The sequence below is a fragment of the Zalophus californianus genome, chromosome 16 (genome assembly GCF_009762305.2).
Source record: "Zalophus californianus isolate mZalCal1 chromosome 16, mZalCal1.pri.v2, whole genome shotgun sequence".
NCBI classification, from domain to species: domain Eukaryota; kingdom Metazoa; phylum Chordata; class Mammalia; order Carnivora; family Otariidae; genus Zalophus; species Zalophus californianus.
This window is the reverse complement of record NC_045610.1, coordinates 57,135,291-57,155,723: the sequence shown is the minus strand read 5'-3', so window position 1 is coordinate 57,155,723 and position 20,433 is coordinate 57,135,291. Positions and strand designations below refer to the sequence as shown.

The window sequence follows — 20,433 nt, the reverse complement described above, 5'->3', positions numbered from 1 at the left end:
GTGTAGGCCTCTGAGGTGGTGAAACCCTGACCGGAACCTCCCCCCACCCGCCTGCCCCCCCCACCTCCCTGGCGCGGGGAGGCACCGGGTGCGCTTTGCATAATCCTGTGGCTTCACTATCTTCACCCCGCGGCTGCAGCTCGGTGGAGGGGAAGGGCAGAGCGGCCCCCATGGCGACACCCCTCTCCCACCCCCAGCGGCGCCCTCCCCTCCTCCGCCAGGCCATCAAGATAAGGCGCCGCAGGGTCAGAGATCTGCAGGATCCCCTGGCCCAAACCGCTCAGGAGGTAGGAATGACCTCAGTGGGGAGGAAGAGTGGCCAGGGTGGGGCTCTTAAGGTCTCTGGGTGTGGGGCTCTACCTCTCGTGGGCTGGGGCTGAGGGTGTGGTTCCCTTTCCTGCCTCTTGTGGCACCTGGGCAGGGCCTTCTGGGTTGGCAGGCTGGGGTCCGCCATGTGTTCTCTGGGCCATCCTGGGTCTCAGGTCTGGGGTCGGAGCCTCTCTTAGCTCCCTCCCTCTGGAGGGGCCCCCTGCCCACCGTAGCCTCTGGTCTTCCAGCTCCAAAGACACCGGCTCCACTAGACAGGGAGTGTCCCTGCTGTGGGCCGGCCGGCTTGGGGACCAGCTGAGCAGCCCCCAGGCCTGCTTGGCATGACCCCCCCAGTCTCCCACCTCCACTGCTGGGCCTCACTTCCGCCGCGGGGGTGCCGAGCGTGGCCGCCAGATAAGCAGAGCTGCTTCCTCTGGGGAAGGAAGAGAGGTTGGGGCCACGGGTGCAGCGAGCTCACGCTGCTGGGGCGGCTGAGTGCCAATGGACCTCAGCCACGGCAGGCCAGGGGATGAGGAGGGTGGCCCAGGGGCTGGACTCCCCGGAGGCCTGCTGTGGGAACAGGTGTGCGGCACTGGTGGGTTGGAGGCCGGGAACCAGGGACCCCGCAGCCCTGGCCGGGCCTGCTCTGAGAGCCGTTAATGCTGTCTGAGCCCTGGTGCAGGCCTTGGGGACACCTTGTCTTTTCACTTTACTCCTCAGCTCGAGCCTCCATCCCACCACCTCTCCCCTGAGGAGGTAAGAATCGGAGTACTGGGGGAGGCAGTGGGGTGCTGGGAACACACTCCTCGGCTACTGGCCAAGGCTGACGGCAACAGCAGGGGAGGGGGGCACTTCTAGGCCTGACCCCCACCCCCCACACACTGTGGGCGCCCTGTCCCAGTTTTGGCCGTGCAGTGTTGGTGCCAGGGTGGCTGGGGGAGCTCACCTTGCAGTGGGCAGACCGGGGTTCCTGAGGTGACCCTGCTGTCGTCTCAGCGGGCCCTGCTCTACGAGGAAGCTCTCTACACTGTCCTGCACCGCCTGGGTCAGCCTGAGCCCAGCCATGTGCGGGAGGCCTCTGAGCTGCTGCAGTACCTGCAGGAGGTGAGTGCAGCCCCCACTCCGCCCGCCATCCTGCAGCCCGGACCCAGGAGTCCTCTCTTCCCCGCCCAGCCGCCCCCACCCTGCGCCCCTAGCCTCCTACACTCCTACCCTACCAGGCCTTCCACATGGAGCCCGAGGAGCACCAGCAGATGCTGCAGCAGGTCCAGAAGCTTGAGGTAACCCTGCTCCGGGAACCATCCTGGGCTAGGACAGGGGCTGAGAAGCCCAGCTCCCTCTAGGACTCAGGCTCACCCTTCTGTCCTTCTAGAAGCCAGTATTTTGTCTGAAGGCAACTGTGAAACAAGCTAAGGGCATTCTGGGCAAAGATGTCAGCGGTGAGTAGGAGGTGAGGGGCCCTGAGGGTCCTCTTCCCAGCTCCTCCTCCTCCCCATCAGTCCGTCCCAGAACTCAGCTGGAACTCAGAACTCCCCGCTCCCAGATGTCCCTCCCCCGCCCCCGCCCCGGGTGCTGCGGGCCCCAGGGCCTTTGAGTCTGGGTTGGGGAGGGACTCTGCCCCCGGGATTGGGGTGATGAGGGAGTCTCCCAGGGAGCCCTGCCAACCCCCTGGCAGCCTTGCCCTTTCCCTCCTCCCCAGGATTCAGTGACCCCTACTGCTTGCTGGGCATCGAGCAGGGGGTGGGCGTGCAGGGGGGCAGCCCTGGGTCCCGCCATCGGCAGAAGGCCGTGGTGAAGCACACCATCCCGGAGGAGCACACCCACCGCACCCAGGTCATCGCCCAGACACTCAATCCAGTCTGGGAGGAGACCTTCATCCTGTACGTGGCCCTGCCCCAGCCCCTATCCCCTCAAGGAGATCAGCGGGACTTCCTGGCTCAGGGGAGGGGACTTGGCTAGACTGGAGGAGGGGCCTGCTCCCTAGGCCCGAGACCGACGAGGAGGCACAAACACCACGTGTGCTGGGTTGATGTGGGGGGTGGGCCGAAGCTTTACCTTAGGGGAGGGAGGAGGAGTTTGCAAGGAGGGGCTCCGAAGGGACAGTGGGTAAGTGGGGGTGGGAGCTTCTGGGGACAGGCTCTGGCCGGGGTCCGGCCCTCCAAGGCCCTCAGCCAGGCCCTTTTCTCCCCATAGGGAGTTTGAGGACATAAGCAACTCGAGCTTCCATCTGGACATGTGGTGAGGGGCATGCGCTGCCCGTAGGGGTCAGGGAGAGAAGAGAGGGGGTTCGGGGTGGTGGACCCTCCTCCCAAAGAGGTCAAGGGCTCCCAGGACACCCTCTCTGCCTCCTGCTCAAAGCTTTGCCGCCCCCGCAGGGATATGGATACCGTGGAGTCTGTCAGGCAGAAGCTCGGGGAGCTCACAGATCTGCACGGGCTGCGAAGGTGAATGCCCCGGGAACAGGTTCCAGGGGGAAGGAGTGTGGGCTGCCCTCCCCATGCATGCGAATCGGTTGCTGGGCCACAGGCTCTGTCCAGGCCCAGGGGGCCACAGGAGGGGACGGGTCCCAGCCTGACCCCTCCAGTGTCTTGGCCCTCCCCCCTCATGGCCCCTGCCTGGAACAGGATCTTTAAGGAGGCACGGAAGGACAAAGGCCAGGACGATTTTCTGGGGAACGTGGTTGTGAGGCTACAGGTGAGCGGGGTCAGGAAACAGGGATTCTTGTGGGGTTCCAGGGAGGGGCTCTGGGTCCACATCAAGCCGAGCCTGGGGTCGGCCTCCCGTCGCCTCCTCTGCCCCCAACCGTGTGAGGCTTACGCTGCCCGTGGGCGTGGCCCCTCCCGCCTGCCTGGCCCCCCGCAGGACCTGCGCTGCCGGGAGGATCAGTGGTACCCTCTGGAGCCCTGCACCGAGACCTACCCAGACCGCGGTCAGTGCCACCTCCAGTTCCAGCTCATTCACAAGCGGGTAGGTCTGGGGCCAGGAGCAGGGGTCTTCCAGTGGCCTGCCTGGGTTGGGCAGATGGACTGTGCTAGGGATGGGGTCCCCTCCTCACCGCCATGCCGGCCCCATTGCAGAGAGCCCCGGCAGCCAGCCGCTCCCAGCCCAGCTATACGGTGCACCTCCACCTGCTCCAGCAGCTGGTGTCCCATGAGGTCACCCGGCACCAGGTACTGCCCTCCCAGGGCTGGGGGAGGCACGTGGGGCCTACCAGCCAGCTCCTAACACCCTTCTACCTGTGCCCTCAGGCAGGCAGTACCTCCTGGGACGGGTCGCTGAGTCCCCAGGCTGCCACCATCCTCTTTCTCCATGCCACGCAGAAGGACCTATCTGACTTCCACCAGTCCTTGGCGTGAGTGCACCTGGGAGGGTCGCCTGGGAGGTACCAGCCTCTGCCTCCCTGCCTGCCCTACAAGCTGGCAGGCCAAAGTCTAACCCTCGAGAGATTTCTGTTTGGCCCCAACTGTGTGTGTTCAAGTTTTGAGTCTGGTGCCAACTCTTAAAAATCTGGAGATTTTCCATACAGAGTCACATCTCCAGCTTCCCGTGTACCCCAAGTGCATTCGTTCTCCTGGGCTAGCAGGGGGTCGCAGCAGAGAGCCTGGCTTCCCCTGCCCCTCACGGCTGCCATCAGCCCAGTCACTCCCTGACACCCTCTGAATCCTTCTGGGCATTTGAATTTGCTACCCCTGCCCCAGATGACAGCCTTGTGGCCCAGCTCCAGCGCTCTGGGGTCTACGGATTTGTGCGCCAGCATTACCAAATCTGTGTCGAGGGCTTGTCACGTCCCCCGGGCCCTAATAGGTTGTGGGAACATGTTCGAGTGCAGGTGAGGCGTGTGGAGCGGGGGGCACGCCAGGTGGAATGAGAGTGGGTGTGGCCCGGGGCCACGGCGGACACTTGGCATTTGAGTAGGGGGCGGACGGAGGTGGGGGACAAGGGCAGCTTGTAGGACCGCGGGCAGGTGGGTATCCCCAGGGAGGCGGGGGGGGGATGCAGGCGGGGCCAGATGCAGGAGCTGGCACCCACAGTGAGGGCCCAGTGCGCCCTCAGGGCCCAAGCATGTAGTTCGGGTGAGCGCTGTGTCCTGGGAGGGACTGGGCAGCCCTCTCCCCGCCGTCCTCCATCACTGCCCCACTCGGGTCTCAGCTTGGTCGTCACCTCCATGAGGTGTCCCCTGAACTATCTAAACGGGAGTCCCAGCGGACGTTTGCCACGTGTGCATGAAGGCTCAAGTCTCCACATCTGATTTTTTCAAAAGGAGCAAGAAATCCTGAATTTTTAAATCACAAGTATCCCAAGCGGACAGGGAGATGATTCATTTACCTGTTTGAAAAGCACCTTGACTAGGCTGATGAGGGCCCGCAGGAGGTCTGGGGCAGGGCGGGCGGGCGGGCGGCGGGAGGGGCGAGGCCCCAGGCCGCGCTGGGGGCTTCGTGTGTCGCAGGCCGCGCTGGGGGCTTCGTGTGTCGCAGGCAGTGGCTGGCTTATAGCCGCCTCTACCAGAGCCTGGAGTTCCCGAGCAGCTGCCTCCTGCACCCCATCACCAGCATCGAGTACCAGTGGATCCAGGGCCGGCTCAAGGGGGAACAGGTGGGCTGCGGTGGAAGGAGGAGTGTCGGGCAGGCGGGGCTCTGGGAGCCGGACGGCCGCCCGGGGCCCCTGTGACGCAGCCCCTGACTCTGTGTGGCCCCGCAGCTGGAGGAGCTGACCGCCTCGTTCAGCAAGCTGCTGGCCTACGGCCTCTCACTCCTCCGCAAGTTCCGGTCGGTTTTCCCCCTCTCTGTGCCCGACTCCCCGGCCCGGCTGCAGTCTCTGCTCAGGTCAGCGGCTTGCGCTCCCCCTTCCTCAGTGGGCAAGGGAACAAGGAAGAGCTGGGGCCCCTGCTGGCGAAGCCTGCTGCAGCTGTGAGTGGAGGCCTTGGGCAGGAGGCGTCCTGGACGCAGCTGTCTGTCTCCGCAGGGTCCTGGTACAGATGTGCAAGATGAAGGCCTTCAGAGAGCTGTGCCCTGACAGCGCCCCACTGCCCCGCCTGGTGACCGAGACGCTGAGGGTACGGGACTCCCCCTGGGGACGAGGAGGGCTTGGGCCCGAGCCTGGCACCCCTCCCCGCTCACCACCTCTTTGCCCGCAGACTGGCACGGTCGAGTGGTTCCACCTGAAGCAACAGCACCATCAGCCCATGGTGCAGGTGAGGGGGCTTGGGCAGGGAAGGAGGGGGGAGGCGGGGTGGGGTGCTCACCCCCTGCAGCCCTGCTCAGCGCACCTCTGTCCCTGCCAGGGCATGCTGGAGGCGGGCAAAGCCCTGCTGAGCCTGGTACAGGACATCATAGGTGACCTACACCAGTGCCAGCACACGTGGAACAAGATCTTCCAGAAGTGAGCAGGTGGCTGGGTGGGAAGGTAGCATGGCAGGGGCTCAGAATGGGGACCAGAAGGGCCCCGGGTGTGCTCCCAGGTCACCCCTGTGGCCTTCCTTGCAGCACCCTCAAGGTCGACCTCTTCTCCATGGCTTTCCTGGAGCTGCAATGGCTGGTGAGTCTCTGCCCAGCCCCCTCCCCCCCCCCCCCCCCCCCGGGTATCCAGGCTTTGCCCTCCACCCTGACTCGGGAGCCCTGTCCGCATGCCTTCCCTTTGCAGGTGGCCAAGCGGGTGCAGGACCACACGGCGGTGGTGGCAGGCAGCCCCGTGTCCCCAGAGATGGGCGAGAGTCTATTCCAGCTCTATGTCAGCCTCAAGGAGCTCTGCCAGCTGGGCCCGGGCCCTGCAGAGAGGTGGGCAGCAGGCAGTCGGCACAAGAGAGAGAGGAGGGTCAAGGAGGGTCTGCGCTAGCCCCGGCATTCCCCAGGCTGAGCCCCAGCTCTCCCCAGAGATGGAGTCCTGGCCCTGGATGGCTTTCACCGCTGGTTCCGGCCCGCCATCCCCTCCTGGCTGCAGAAGACTTACAGTGTGGCCCTGGCGCGGGTGCAGCGCGCTGTGCAGATGGACGAGGTGGGGGCGGGGCCTGCAGTGGGGCGGGGCCCGGCTTTGGGGGTGGGGCTAGGGGCTCTGCGGGGGCCTCTAGGATGCGCAGAAGTTGGCGACCAGCTCTTGAGGCCAGCTGTGCGTACAACGCTGCCTCCTGATATCCTTGGTTTTCAGTGTGGCTTTCCTTCACAGACTGATCTTTGCAGCCTGGGGGTCTGGGTGGAGCCTTGCTCCTACCCCTTGTAGCCCCTTGCCCCCCCCACCCCCACCCCCGCTTGCTGGTGGTAGAAGCTCTGAATGCCTGGGGAAGGAAGGAGGGAGGGAGGGGCACCAATCTGGCGAGCCCTGAGCCCTCTTTTCTGCACCCTCCCCCATCCCCCAGCTGGTGCCCCTGAGTGAACTGACCAAGCATAGCACATCAGCTGTGGATCTGTCCACCTGCTTCGCCCAGATCAGCCATACTGCCCGGCAGCTGGACTGGCCGGACCCAGAGGAGGCCTTCATGATCACCGTCAAGTTTGTGGAGGTACGGCGTCTTCCCGTGTCCTTCCCCACCTTTCTAGGACAGCCTCATTTGACTTGCCCTGTTTCCCCCAAGCTGTTGCCCTAGCAGCCTCCGAAAGCCTAGGTCTTAAGTCCCCAAGTCACTGAGATTTCCATGCCTCCCCCCAGTGCCCCCCCATCGGGCTCCCGCTGCATTGATCATCCTCTCCCCACCCCAGGACACCTGTCGGCTGGCTCTGGTATACTGCAGCCTTATAAAGGCCCGGGCCCGTGAGCTCTCTGCAGGCCAGAAGGACCAGGGCCAGGCAGCCAACATGGTAAGGGCCAGAGCTGGATGTCGGGCCGGGGGTGGGGTTAGGGATTGCCGGTGCTGGCAGACTCCAGCAGCTCTGCATCCCTGTGCCCATGCCTGCCCTCAGCTGTGCGTGGTGGTGAATGACATGGAGCAGCTGCGGCTGGTGATCGGCAAGCTGCCCACTCAGCTGGCCTGGGAGGCTCTGGAACAGCGAGTAGGGGCCGTGCTGGAGCAGGGCCAGCTGCAGAACACGCTGCACGCCCAACTGCAGGGTGCGCTGGCTGGGCTGGGCCATGAGATCCGCACAGGCGTCCGCACCCTGGCCGAGCAGGTACCTTGTCCAATTCACAGGGACCCTGCCCTGCCCATCCTTGTCCTGAAGCGCCTCCAGTAGGACTCGGGCTGATGTCCAGCCCCTACCCCTTCCTAAACCTAAACTCAGGCTCCAGGAGGCCTCACCCTGTCCCCTGTACTCATGCCCTGGCCTCCCTCCTACTGTTTTGTGTCTCCAGCTGGAGGTGGGCATTGCCAAGCACATCCAGAAACTCGTGGGCGTCAAGGAGTCTGTCCTGCCTGAGGATGTGAGTGGCCCTCCCTGCTCACCTTTGCCAAAGGGGCTTAGAGTGGCAGGGGGTGGAAGGCCGGGGGGTGTGAGAGATAAGTCCCCCAGACGTGGGCAGGAAATGTTCCCTTCTGGGCCTCAGTTTCCTGCTTGGATGCTAAGGGGGAAGGGGTGGGTCATTCCATGGGCTCTCCCAGCATCCGCGTGGGGACTGCAGTGGGGGAGGGCTTAGCCTTTGCAGCCAAACCGATCTGGGTGTGCATCCTTCTGAACTCCCTGTTTCTACAAGCCAGCTGACTTCAGCATCCTCATCTGTCCGGGGGCAGAGAGAGTGATGTGTACCTTTGGTTGTCTGGGAGAAGGTCACTCAGTAATTCAGCAGCTTATGTAAGCGCTCTGTCACGGGCATAGATTTAGGCATGGGGGTATGGATCAATGAGCAAAACTTACAAAACTCCCTGCCTTCCTGGAGCTCACATTCTGGTAGGGGAGTTGGAAGGAGAGCTAGAACCGTAGCTGTGACTAGAATTAAACGTGTGTGTGTGTGCACACATGACGCGTTAGTGAGTACTAGAGAAAATGAAGATATTTATATCCATATTTGTGTTTTTTTAAAAGATATTTTTAGACAGTGGCTAGAGAAGGCCTTCCTCAGGGGGTGACAGCTGAGTCAAGACCTCAAGGAAGCAAGAGAAGGAGCCCTGAGGATTTCTAGGGGAGGGCACGGCCAGGGCCAGGGCCCTGCGGCAGGACCCCGCACTCTGGAGGAGACCGGTGTGGCCGGAGCCGACTGTGGGCAGGGCTCAGCTCTGGCGCACGTTCCGAATGAGGCAGGCAAAAGTTCGTGGCCCTGTTTCCTCTTCCGAGTCAGGGCATGGGAATGGGCCAGAGCCAGACTTGCCACCCATTCCTCTCCCCAGGCCATTCTGCCCCTGATGAAGTTTCTGGAGGTGAAGCTCTGCTACCTGAATACCAACTTGGTGCAGGAGAACTTCAGCAGGTGTGCAGCACCCTCCCACCCTGTGGCGCCACCTCCCCCTGACCTGCCCCTCTTTCCCGGCCTCAGCCATTTTCACGGGAGGATGCAACCCGCCTCTGCTTAAATGCTCACTCCTAGGGACAGGGAGCTCACTACCTCACACACCTGCCCGTTTCCCTTTAGGCGGAGCAGAAAGCTGCCTACCTTTTCTCCCTTAGCCCTGGGCTGTCTGTCCCTCCTAACATTACAGGCAACTGATGTTCCTCTCCCAGGATCCAGGGGGACTTCTTGTTAGGGTCTCTCTTAAAGCAGGGGCCCAGCACACCAGGCAGCAGGACTAGACGTCAAGGATGTGGGCTCTGGCCCACCTGGATTCAGACTCTAGTTTTGCTGCTGCTCGGTGGGTGGATTGAGCAGATTACTCAAGTTTTCCATGCAGATGATCATAGTTCTGGCCTCTAATGAGGATCAAGTGAGTCACATGGGGTGCCGAGCGCAGCGCCTGTGCAAAGGAAGTGGTCGGTAATGAGCTGCACAATGATGACCCTGGGTCCTCCCCACGGGAACTGGGCTCTGAGACTGCTGCCCCTCCCCCCAGAGGTCCACTCCCAGTGGCGCGGCGGGGCCGGGGCAGCCCACCGCTGTTATTTCTCAGGCCACAATATGCCATTTGTTCAGCTAAAACGGAGTTAAATCTCCATTATAGGGACTTGACTCATATAGTCTCAAAAGCCGTTAGAACGTTGTCTGGTGCCTAGTAAGCACTCAAATATGCTGAATCCATTAACTACCTTTAATGCAACCTTCCCCATTCCTAATTGCACAACGCAGTTTTGTTTTGTTTTGTTTTTGTACTGAACTGCCTGACTCTACTTTGACATGTGAAATTTCAGTTATTTCAGGTAGTTAGGATGTGGCTTGGTTGTCACTTTATTCTCCCCAGGGGTAGTAGGTGCTTATCTGTGTTGAAATCCTATTCATTTTGACCACCCCCATATTGAATCGTGATTATGTCACTGGGGGACCAGCCTCCCTGCCCCTCCTTGTTTGTTGGGGTTTGATAGTCCTACTGAGGGAGGTTCTTTGCTACGTTGTGAAACATACTGGTTGGGACTGGCCCCATCTGCACCACCCCCCTCCTTGTCCTCCTTCCCTCAGGAGACCAGCCCTCCCTCCCTCCACCCCTGCCTGCTGCCCTGGTCCCAGCCTTACCAGAGAAGCAGGTGGAAGTGGAGGGTGGGGTGGGGTGGGGAGGAGCTGGGGGTGGGCCTGGGTCTCTCAAGAGCGTCTCTGCTTCCTCTCTTCCGTCCTCCTGTCCTGCCACTGGCATCCCTCTGCACCTCACCCCAGCCTCCTGACCCTGCTCTGGACCCACACGCTCACCGTGCTGATGGAGGTGGCTGCCTCCCAGCGGAGCTGCCCCCTGGCCTCCAGCAGGCTGAAGATTGCATTGCAGGTACTGATAGCAGTGACAACGAGTAATAACCCGGGGTGGGGGGGGTGCTGATGTCTCACCCTCCTGATGTCTCACCCCTAGAATCTGGAGATCTGCTTCTACGCAGAGGGCTGTGGCCTACCACCCGCAGCGCTGCACACAGACACCTTCCAGGTAGGGGTCTTTTGGTGAGCTGGTGGGGTTGGCGGGGGGGGGATCCTGCCTTTCTGTGCTCACCTGTGTCCAGTACCAGCTGCATAATTTACAGGGCCCAGCACAGAAAGAAAATGTGGCCCCCCCCTTTTCAAAAATTAAACCAAGCAGAAGGTTCTTTAAGCACAGGGAGGGGGCAGCTGTGAGACTGTGTGGGGGGCACACCTGTGAAGCCCACCCGGAGCTTTCCGTATCACATTGATATTGGCCGAACCAAATCCTCTGAAGGGCGTCACTGGACTGGGTTGAGTGTGACAGTTCAGGTGACTTCTCAGCTGTGCCTCGTTCCCAGGCTCTGCAGAGGGACCTGGAGCTGCAGGCCGCTTCCAGCCGGGAGCTCATCCAGAAGTACTTCTGCAGCCGCATCCAGCAGCAGGTGAGGCTCTTTTCCTCCGTGGGGCTCCCGGCGCCCCTGGGGCCCCGCCTGCATCCTGCCCCACTCTGCCCCTGCGCTCCACCCCTAGGCGGAAACTGCCTCTGAGGAGCTGGGGGCTGTCACAGTCAAGGCTTCCTACCGCACCTCTGAGCAGAAGCTGCGTGTGGAACTGCTCAGCGCCTCCAGCCTGCTGCCCCTGGACTCCAACGGTGAGTGCAGGCTGCGCGCCGGCCACTGCCCGTGTCCTCACTGGGCCCACCCCCACGTCCCCCCGCGTCCCTGGCCGGTCTGCTCTCCGGAGAGGGAGCGCTGGGTGCGTTTCCTTCATGTTGCCAGGAGGGGGCGATGCGGCCGAGCAGGGCACAGCGGCGGGGGCGGGGAACTGGGATATCCTTGGCAACGTCACCTCCCCAGGTGACCTCCCCACTTGCCAGGCTCCAGCGATCCCTTTGTCCAGCTGACCTTGGAGCCCAGGCACGAGTTCCCTGAGCTGGCCCCCCGGGAGACCCAAAAGCACAAGAAGGACCTTCACCCCCTGTTTGATGAAACCTTTGAATTGTGAGTGGGTTCCTACACTCGCCACCCTTCCCCAGCCCTGGACTTTCCTCAGACCTGCTCCTCCCACAGCTCTCCTGTGATGAAGGCATTTGGGTTCCAGGGAGGGGCACCTGGAAGGGGGGTTTGCTGGGACCCTACGAGGAGTGGGACTGTGGGGGAGAGGGCCCCCACCTGTTGGGACTTAGAGTCTTGCTTCCAGAGAATGGTCCTCTTCCTAAGTCCTCTGTTCCCTGAGACAGGAGGGTCTGGGGAACACAGGCCCCTGGTTTAAAGTCAAAGGAGGTGTCTGTCAGAGCACACGCCAGGCCGAGAACTGACTGCCATTCTAATCCCCACCTGTCTGCCGTCAGCCCTGGCCTGTCCCCAAGAGCCAGCGATGAACTGTGTGTGTGGGGGGGGCGCCAGGGACCGTGTAGGGGTGGGCAGCTGAGCCCCGCTCTGTCCGCCCCTCAGCCTGGTGCCTGCTGAGCCATGCCAGAGGGACGGAGCGTGCCTCCTGCTCACAGTGCTGGACCACGACACGCTGGGGGCTGACGACTTGGAAGGGGAGGCCTTTCTGCCCCTGCGCTCCGTGCCGGGCCTGACCGGGACCGAGGAGCCTGGCGAGGTGCCTCAGACGCGCCTGCCCCTCACCTACCCTGCACTCAACGGTAGGCCTGAGCCCCAGGGCAGAGGCTGTGGGGCTTCGGGTGCAGGACCTGGCCCAGCACTGGGGGTGCAGGGGAGGGGCAGCCCGTCAAGGTCAGGCAGCGGCCCCTGGGGGCGCGAATGGAGCTGGGGTCAGAGAAATCCCTTCCTTGGAGGTGGGAGCCAGTGGAGTCAGCGTGGTGGTGGCTTGTGTTGCTGAGTAGATCTCGGTCTCATCAAGAGACAAGTGAAATCTGTTAGGCCAAGTGTGGTGTGACTCTTCGGGGATGGGGGGTCACCAGTATGTTTACCTGGGGAGAGAGGCTGGGTCTCCGACTGGGGGGCACAGGCCAAGTGTTCTCCAGACTGGATAATAATAGGTGACATGTCTGAGCACTTATTATGGGCCACTCCTAAGCACTTGATACGTATTAACTCCCAATCCTACAACCACCTAACGTGTCAGATACTATTACTGCTATTTTACAGATGAGTAAACCGAGGCACAAAGAGGTTAACTAGCTAGCCTTAGGTTCTCATGTAAAGAGGTAATAGTTGCAACCTGAGGCGCGTCTCACTCAGCCTCTTCCGGTGCAAATCGCAGTCATGCCAGAGGCGCTGATGTGTCTCATCTTATCCGTCGGGCTGTCTTGTGAGCTTGGCTGGTGTGTGTCCATCACTAGTTTCCAGGATGGCTAGAGAATGGGTCAGTGCTGTGTCCCCTGCCACTACCCAGGCACTGCCCCCCGCCCTGCCACAGTCTGACCCCCAAACGCCTCTCTTCACAGGGGATCCCATCCTGCAGCTGTTGGAGAGCCGGAAGGGTGACCGGGAGGCCCAGGTGTTTGTGAGGCTGCGGCGGCAGCGAGCCAAGCAGGCCTCCCAGCATGCCCCAAGGCCAGGGCAGTAGAGTTTTAAGTGCCAGCAGCAGTGGAGGTTAGGGATGGGGTTGGGTGCCCGGTAGGGACGGGCTTTCCTGAAAGGTCTGGGTTCTCCCCACCATAGTGCAAGCCCTCCAGCCTGGCCTAATGCTCCAGAAGGGCCCTGCAAACCTGGGGAACCCCAGCGTGCGGAAGGCCCAGCATGAAGATCCCGTCTGGTCCTCCTGCCAGAGCAGGGACCCATGGTGCTGGTGCCAGGACCCTATTAGTATTTATATTCCCTTCTTCCTGCCTTCAGCCCTGGCCTCAGCATTCTCTACCGAATCTCAGCACCAGGGGGAGGGTGCGGCTGTCTGCGGCTCCCGCCCCTGCTTCCCTCTTCGGGGGAAGCTGCTCTGGCAGAGACCTCTCGGCCACCTGTTTCTGGCACGCCTATTTCCAGTCACTGGGGTGGAGGTTAGGCTCCCACGGGCCTGTTCTTTAGCACCCCTACCTTGGTTCACTAGGGCCAGGGCTATGGCACAAAGCCTCCTGGGGGAGGGAGGGAGGGGACCCTGCCAGAGACGAGGCTACAGCTGCCCTGGTGGGGAGGGCGGCAGCTCTAATGAAGGGAGCCTGGCTCCTCTCCTGAGGTGGCTGCCAGTGCCCAGGCTAAGGAGCCTAGAGCCAAGGAGCTTCTGGCTCGGAAGAGGTGAAAGCTGGCAGGCAGTGGGGCTGGCATGGAGGGGCAGAAGCAGAAAAGACAGCTTGGCCAGCCGTGTCTACTGAGGATACCTCCTCCCTGAGACGGTACCTGCCACTTAGGAACTTTCTTAGCAAAAATAAAAAAAGAAAACAATTCATTGTCCTCTAAGGAACTATACTGTTGGCCTGCACTGGGGCCCAGAAGTTTATAGTCAGGCCACGCAAACCCTCTCCTCAGCCCTCTGGCAATGAGACCTTGAGCCGCCCCTGACCTGGGGGGGGGGGGCTGGCCCACCCCTCACTCCCTCACGTTCTAGAGCACGTGTGGGAGTAACTGATGCACAAGCAGGGCTTCGCACAAAACATTACTAGGCATGTCAGTTTGTGGTTGCCGCCTGGCACTCCAAGGGGAGCACTGGGAGTGGGGGGGCGTCTCCCAGGAGTGCAGGCTGAGTGGCTATTCAAGGGCTTAGAGGAGCAGGGTCCCAGCCTGGCCTGGGGGGAGGTGGCCACTGTATTGGGGGTCAGAGCCCAAGGCCAGGTTGTCATTCTAGCTGTGTGACCCTGTTTGAGTCCCTTAACCTCTCAAGTATGATGGGAGTCGGAGGTCAGGTGAGATCACCTCCAAGGCTCCTTTCAGCTCTGAATCTGAGCCCCATACAGAGCCTACTAGGTGCGTTTCTCACAGCCACCTGCTAGGCCCGCTTAGAGCAGGGAAAGGGGGGGTGGCTAAAAAGGCTGAGACCCTCCTCCTCCCTCCCTTCTAGTGCTTTTATGAGAAGGCAGTATGTGTCTGTTTCTCTGGGAGACAACTAGGGACCTGTTGTCTTTCACAAAACAAGTAAACAGGTCCCAGCTGATAATGGATCCCTGAAGAGTCCTAAGCCTAGGAGGCCTCCCGGGCTAAAGGTCTCCAACTCATTTGTGCCAGCAGGCCTGGGTCGGAGGGCACTTGAGCTCTGTCTAGGGGCTTGGAGCCACCTGGGGGCTTGAAGGTGGCTTTAGCCGCCGAGCCACACCTTGGGTGGGGGCCTGAGCTCTTTCCGTGGCCTAGGTGGGGCTGGAGCCGAGGCTGGGAGGGCCAAGCTGACTCTTCTGATCTTTCAGAGGCCCTTATTTGGGGCCCTGCTCTCCCTCACCCCCATGTAAACAAGCTACCATTTTAAGTTCATATTTTATTTCCAATAGGTTTGGAGCTTTGTTGATTTTTGCATTTTTGTAAAAAAAAGTTTTCACTTAATTCATTGAAAGCCCTTTCGTGCTGAGCCCAAGGGGGAGCCTGGGCCAGACCAGACCCTTCACAGCCCTGTTGCTCCCACCCCAGACCCCCAGCGCTGGGAGCAGGGTGGCTTCCCTCCACCCGCTCTGCCCTCCCGCCCCCACTGCATCTTTCTGTACAGAACAATTTTTAAAATGGAAGCTAAGACACAATATACATTGGACAGGCACGCACACACATGTACACACGCGTCCGCTCCAAATGGGCAGGACGTCAGCTGCACTCAGAGAGCACCAAGGAATGCGCACGGAGCCCCTCCCGGTGAGGAGGGCAGGGCCTAAGCCCCACCTTGGTCCCCAGTCTGCAGCTCCTCCCCACCAATTGCCCTGCTAGCTGCCGGAGGGGGTAGGGGGGAAAGGGAGGAAGCTGACAGCAGCTGGGGGGTTATGAAGAGGGCAGTGCCAGTCTGGTAGGTGGTCCTGGGGCCAGGGAGGTTGCTCTGGGGGCCCGGAGGGAGAGGACTGAGGTGGACCCCTGGCCTCAGGAACCTGAGGGGTAGAACTCCTGGGCCTTGCCCCTCAAGGAGCTTCAAGGGCCCAGGGTTGGGAGTGGGGCTGGCCCCTGCAGCTTTGGCCTGCCAGCCCCAGACTAGATACACATTTGGTAAAACCTAGGAGCTAGGCTGGCTGAGACCCCCGGCACACCCCCCTCTCAAGCCTCATGGCTGGGAACCAGGTCTGTCCCCCCGATGTCCACACCCCTGGCTCTGGCCCTGGCCTCGGGAGGTGCAGTGAACAGGGCCTGCCCTGAAGGCTTGGTCCCTCCCCTTGGCCCCTTCCAGCTTCCTGCTCGGGCCCCAGGAAGAAGTTAAAACTAGTTAGTTTTCCTACATTAAAAAGAGAAACCTATCCCCTGCCAAAAGGCCGGTGGGCAATGAGGGGACTTTGTCTCTGCAATGGAAAAGGACAGAATGGGCAAGGGGAGGGCTGCAAAAGAGTTTTTTCTTTTAAAAAGTGCTTGGTAAGTCTGTTTTAAAGTGTGTGTCTATATCTACGTACAGATACACACTGTTCACACACTGCTGCCCACGCACACCCGCACGCGCACAGAAATGTATACATATACAGAATCATATACACATACATACATACGTACATACATACATACATACATATATATATACTTTAAAAAGTCCTAGGAAAGAAGATCTGAGCCGGGCCGGGGCCAGGCCTGCAGGGTCACGACTGGAGAGTGTGGGCCCGGCTGGGCTGGCAGACGGGGCACTCGCTGCCCTCGGCGCAGAGCTCACACAGCACGGCGTGTTGGCATGGCAGCACCGCTCGGTTCTGCTCCTGACACTTAAGGCATTTCACCGACTGCATGTGGAACACGGCCTGGGGAGGGAGAGGGATCCCGTGGTCACTGGCCCAGCCCCTCTTCACATTCACTTCAGTCCCCTTGGGGCAAGGAAACTGAGGCAAAGAGCTCAGCAGCGTGCTCACAGGACTCAGCCGACAAGTGAGAGAGCAAAGCTGGAGCTCAGGCTCCTGCCCTCGAGGCTCCCAAAGTCTGCTTCCGGCCCCACCGGGGGGAGGGGAGGCCCAGGGCTGCTCCACAGCTCCCGCCCTGACAGGCTCTCCCTCCCACAAAGCCCCTGCCTCGTTTGATCCTGCAGTGACCCTCAGTCCCCAAATGAGAACCGTGAGGCCTGGCTACAAATGCCTGGTCAAAGAAGGAACGTACTTTTCTGCTGTGCCATGCTCCCCGGGCATTCAGCCGGGCACCTAGGAATGCCAAGTAGCTCAGGGGACATAACTGTTCTGGAGCGTGTGCTGGTATGTGCAGCGCTCACAGGAGGACAAGCATCTTGATGCCACTGAAGGCCCAGGCCCAGTGACGTAGCTTGGGTCAGCCCTGCCCGAACCGTGGGGGGTGAGCACTGGTACGTCTCCACCTCCACCTTTCTCACTTCCCCAAGGAGTGAATTTCCTCCTACCTCCCCACCTGCAGGCAGCATCCTGTGCCAGCCCAGCAGCTGGGCAGAGGCTCTCGGACGGAAGACGGCTGTCCCTGGAGCGGCACGGACCCGTCAGAGTCCAAGGCCCGGCTAAGGCTGCCGCGTGCCCCCACCCAGCGCTCCCCGAACCTCCGGGCTGACCTTGTCCACTTGCTCCAGGTGGGCGCGCAGCTGCTTCTGGAGGGAGTAGAGGGTGGAGAGCGAGAGGGCCTCCAGGTCAGAGAAGGTGGGCAGGGCCTGCAGGTCGGGGCCCGAGTGCAGCCGCTCCAGTTCTTCCTGTAGCTTCTTAACCTGCCCCTCCAGTGCGTCCCGCTGCTCCCGGGCCAGCTCGCACTCAGCACCTGCTGCACTGGCCCGCTCACCGGCCTCCTCCGCCTCCTTCTTCCAGGCATCACAAGCCTGTGGGCCCAACACACAGCGCCTCATCATGATGGCCCCCTGCCCCCGTGTCCCCTGCAAGCACCTCTCTGGGAGCCTGCATGGGCCACTTGTGGCTGCAGGGCCTGCTGGGGAGCTGGGTCAGCTGTCTGGGAAGGGAGGAGGCGGGCACTGCCTGCAGAGAAGAGAGGTGTCAGGGCCTGCAAGAGACCCTCTCTAGGCAGGGAAGGGGGCTGAGCCCAACACAGCAGGGGAGCACCAGGCAGAGCTGGGCATGCTGCTGGCGAGCACCTGCAGGAGCAGCCAGGCTGCAGCTGGACAGAGGAACCGTCTCAGAACCTAGAACCCTGGACCTGGAGCCCTGGGAAATCAGGACTTCTGGGGAGAGGCCAGCAGTGCTGTGCGGCCAAACCAAATAAGCAACTCACAGTGGGAATTCTGGGCCTGGGGCACCAGCCACCCTAGGGTCCTGATTGGCAAGGCAAGTGTCTCCACGGGAGAAGAAAGTGAATAAAACTGAGTTTCTGCTCTGTCCTCCAGGACCCCTGCCCTCCCACCCCTGCGCCTGCTCTGTGTAAGATGGGCTCAGGCTGGATGGGAACCGGCCCTGGGAAGGGCAGTGGGTGCGGGGGCCCAGTACCTGCTTAGCCTGCTTCCAGGACTCCTCCCATTGCTTGATGGTGCCGTTGGCTTCTTCAAGCTCTTGCCGCAGCCGGGCCAGCTCAGCGGCCCCTGGCCCCGACAGGAAGGCAGGGGAAGTGCCTGGGGAGAAGCTACCAGACGCAAAATGCTCCCAGATGCTGCTATTCATCCCGTTCAGACCTGCCTCGGGAAAGGGAAGAACGTTAGAGCTCCGGAGGGCTTCAGGCCTGCGCCCAGGCCCTGGTCCTGTCCAGCCCTCTCTGGGAGGCTTCAAGGGGCTAGCTGTGCAAGGCTTCAGCAATGTCAGGCTGGGGAAACTCAGGGATGTGTAGGGCCCACAGTTGCATCAGACCTACTGCAGTACCACCTGCTACTCAACGTTTGGCACTTAACTTCTGAGGCTCAGCATCCTCATCTGTAAAGTGAGGATCCCATCATTTGCCTCACAGGGTGATTTGGAGGCTTGGGAAGTACTGCAGGAAGAGCAGTCTGTAAAGGAGGCAATTTATGATTGTGAACTGACTTTTCGGCTAGAGGGAGGAGAGCCTTCTTGCACCTTCTGTAAGGCTTGGGAGGAGGTGGAGGGGCAAAAACACAGGCCAGAGCCTCAGATGATGGCACAGCTAGAACAGGAGGAGTTCAGGGAGCCCGGGCTTCATTCCCCTTGTTTTATGATAAAGAAACGAACATACAGTGTGTTGCTAAGAATCACACAAACAGTAGGGGCGTCTGGGTGGCTCAGTCGCTTGGGCGTCTGACTCTTGGTATCGGCTCAGCTCATGATCTCAGGGTCATGGGATCGAGCCCCATGTGGGGCTCTGCACTCAGCAGGGAGCCTGCTTGAGATTCTCTCTCCCTCTGCCCCTTCCTCCATACCCTCTTTCTCTCTCTCAAACAATAAATTTTTTTCCCCAGATTTATTTATTTGAGAGAGAGAGCATGAGCGGGGCTCAAGGGCAGAGGGAGAAGCAGACCCCACAGAGTAGGGAGCACGATGCGGGGGCTTGATCCCAGGACCCTGAGATCATGACCTGAGCCAAAGGCAGAAGCTTAACCAAAGAGCCACCCAGGTGCCCCATGAATAAATAAATCTTTAAAAAAAAAAAATCACACAAACAGTAAACAGTGGAGCCAATATACAGTCAGAGCATCTGACTCCAAAGGCTTTCCTCTTTCCGATGAGCTAAGCTGCGTGCTCCTCCAACTGTACGCTCGCTCAGTCTTTCCACAGATGTTTACTACCACCATGTGCCCTACTCTGTGGCCCCCAGGGCAGCCCCTATCTTCTAGAGGGGCATCCATACCCACGTCTGGCCTCATTCTGCCCACACTTATTCTAATAATTTCTTTCTCACTCCCTTTTCCACGAATCCAGCCAAGATGTTCCAGAACCTGCCAAGAAATACCAGTGCACCCAAAATATGAGAGACATCATCCTGTGTGGAGAGCCTGAGATGTGAACAACCTATGAGCCTATGTGCCCCGTCTCAGAGGTGGGAACTCAGAGCCAACACCAACACCGTCCCAGCAGCAAGCTCTTCCCATGGACCTCTGCTCCACTGAACTCAGGCAGCATTTCCTCTCTTGGAGAGGAGCCGCTTCCTCTCTCGACTGCGTCCTGCTCAGGTCCCCTCTGTTATTCTGAATCACAAACCCAGGCCTTTGCCTCCACACAACAGTGACAGTCCCAAGCACACTCTCATGTCCGTGCTCCTCTGCCTCCCCGACTAGACCATGGCTCCATACCAGCAGGGACTGTTGAGCTCACAGTGTACCTATAACTCTGCTCAGTAACTACATGGAGGAGTGAATCAATGTGCGGCCAGTGAGAAGGGCTACAATCAAGATGCTTCCAGAATACGAGCAAGTCAGACAAATGTAACACAAAGCATCTAAACCTGACAGACTCAACATAAAATGGAACAGCCACCTCCACAACTGGAAAGATGCTAAGAAATCAACACGTTGCCCTGATCTCTGGAGTGAGATGAGGGAGCTCCCAACCTGGTCAGAATGTCAAATGTGGCTCAGAGGCTCAGGCTCAGTGTGATCAGGAAGCCCAGCACCCTCAGCAGAGGTTATTCCTTCTCTCCTCCAACAGCTGCCAGGAGAGGGGAACTAAGAGTAGAGGCGGCGGTTTGGGTACCGAGCTGTTTTACGTGTTACCTCAGTGAATACTCACACCAGCCCGCCCATGAGAGGGAACCCTGCCCGCAGAGGTGGAGCCTGAGGCTATGACTGAAGTGCCCTCCAGAACCCACAGTCCATACCATTCTAACACCTGTGTTCAGCAAACAGCCTCTGGGGTTACAGCTAGGTCTGCCTGGTGCCTCTGTTTACCAGGAAGGCCACTTTGAGCCTATTAAGATTTTTCCCTTTGCCTCTGGTGAAGCTGGCTGTTGTGAGCCCGCCTGCGAGAGTTCTGGGTGACTGGGCAGAACCAGCACACTGGAATGAACAGCACCTAGGCCCTGGCACTTGAGGCCACTGCTTCTCACTGCACACTGGCCCTGTGCCCAGCACTTCACTCATGTTATTTCATTTAAGCCTCGCCACCGTCTTAGAAGGAAGATGCTGCCATTATACAAATTTTAAAGCAGAGGAAACTAAGAGAGGCTAAGTTGCTTGTCTAGTTTTACCCAGCTAAGAGAAACATGGGACAGGGACCTGACCCACCTCCAAGCCATAAGCCACTTGCTTCAACCTCATTCTGCATTGCCTCTGGCTGTGGACAAAGCACTTTCCAAAAGCCCAGATCCTGCCCCAGGTCTCAGAGACACACACGCT

The 20,433-nt window shown here is 60.3% G+C and overlaps 2 protein-coding genes across 16 annotated transcripts in view; one reads left to right on the top strand and one right to left on the bottom strand.

The window, feature by feature from the left end:
* Positions 1-129: 129 nt before the first annotated feature.
* On the top strand, positions 130-20,416 carry UNC13D (unc-13 homolog D). Of its 9 annotated transcripts, XM_027624993.2 has the most exons (33): positions 171-287; positions 1,030-1,065; positions 1,306-1,413; positions 1,530-1,589; positions 1,682-1,748; positions 2,009-2,189; positions 2,503-2,547; positions 2,685-2,753; positions 2,934-3,003; positions 3,172-3,276; positions 3,387-3,479; positions 3,558-3,661; positions 4,785-4,902; positions 5,008-5,132; positions 5,272-5,362; positions 5,444-5,500; positions 5,591-5,688; positions 5,793-5,844; positions 5,950-6,083; positions 6,180-6,300; positions 6,659-6,802; positions 6,999-7,097; positions 7,200-7,406; positions 7,588-7,656; positions 8,558-8,637; positions 9,967-10,072; positions 10,154-10,225; positions 10,557-10,640; positions 10,729-10,849; positions 11,075-11,198; positions 11,652-11,848; positions 12,614-12,761; positions 16,620-16,742. In XM_027624993.2, exons 1-32 carry the CDS (start codon positions 171-173, stop codon positions 12,733-12,735), a joined length of 3,276 nt encoding a protein of 1,091 aa, XP_027480794.1. In that variant the 3' UTR covers positions 12,736-12,761; positions 16,620-16,742. The 9 variants fall into 9 exon arrangements, 5 of the variants coding, with proteins under 5 accessions (XP_027480795.1, XP_027480798.1, XP_027480797.1 ...); XR_003525178.2 differs by lacking the exon at positions 16,620-16,742 and having other exon boundaries at positions 130-287; positions 11,055-11,198; positions 12,614-13,686; XM_027624994.2 differs by lacking the exon at positions 16,620-16,742 and having other exon boundaries at positions 130-287; positions 12,614-13,588.
* UNK (unk zinc finger) overlaps positions 14,556-20,433 on the bottom strand; it is a 33,213-nt gene continuing 27,335 nt past the window's right edge. For all 7 annotated transcript variants that reach the window (XM_027625004.2, XM_027625003.1, XM_027625000.2 and 4 more), the window contains 3 exons: positions 17,645-17,826; positions 16,768-17,025; positions 14,556-16,003 (listed from right to left, as the gene is read on the bottom strand). In XM_027625004.2, the coding sequence (XP_027480805.1) occupies positions 15,848-16,003; positions 16,768-17,025; positions 17,645-17,826 (596 nt within the window). In that variant the 3' untranslated portion in view covers positions 14,556-15,847. The remainder of the gene's footprint in view (positions 16,004-16,767; positions 17,026-17,644; positions 17,827-20,433) is intronic.

Excerpts from the sequence above, each read along its gene's own strand:
- UNC13D (XM_027624993.2), top strand. The coding sequence starts at position 171 with ATGGCGACACCCCTCTCCCACCCCCAGCGGCGCCCTCCCCTCCTCCGC. Across the intron at positions 288-1,029 it reads TGGCCCAAACCGCTCAGGAG|CTCGAGCCTCCATCCCACCA; the intron begins GTAGGAATGACC and ends TTTACTCCTCAG. Across the intron at positions 10,073-10,153 it reads GGCTGAAGATTGCATTGCAG|AATCTGGAGATCTGCTTCTA; the intron begins GTACTGATAGCA and ends TCTCACCCCTAG.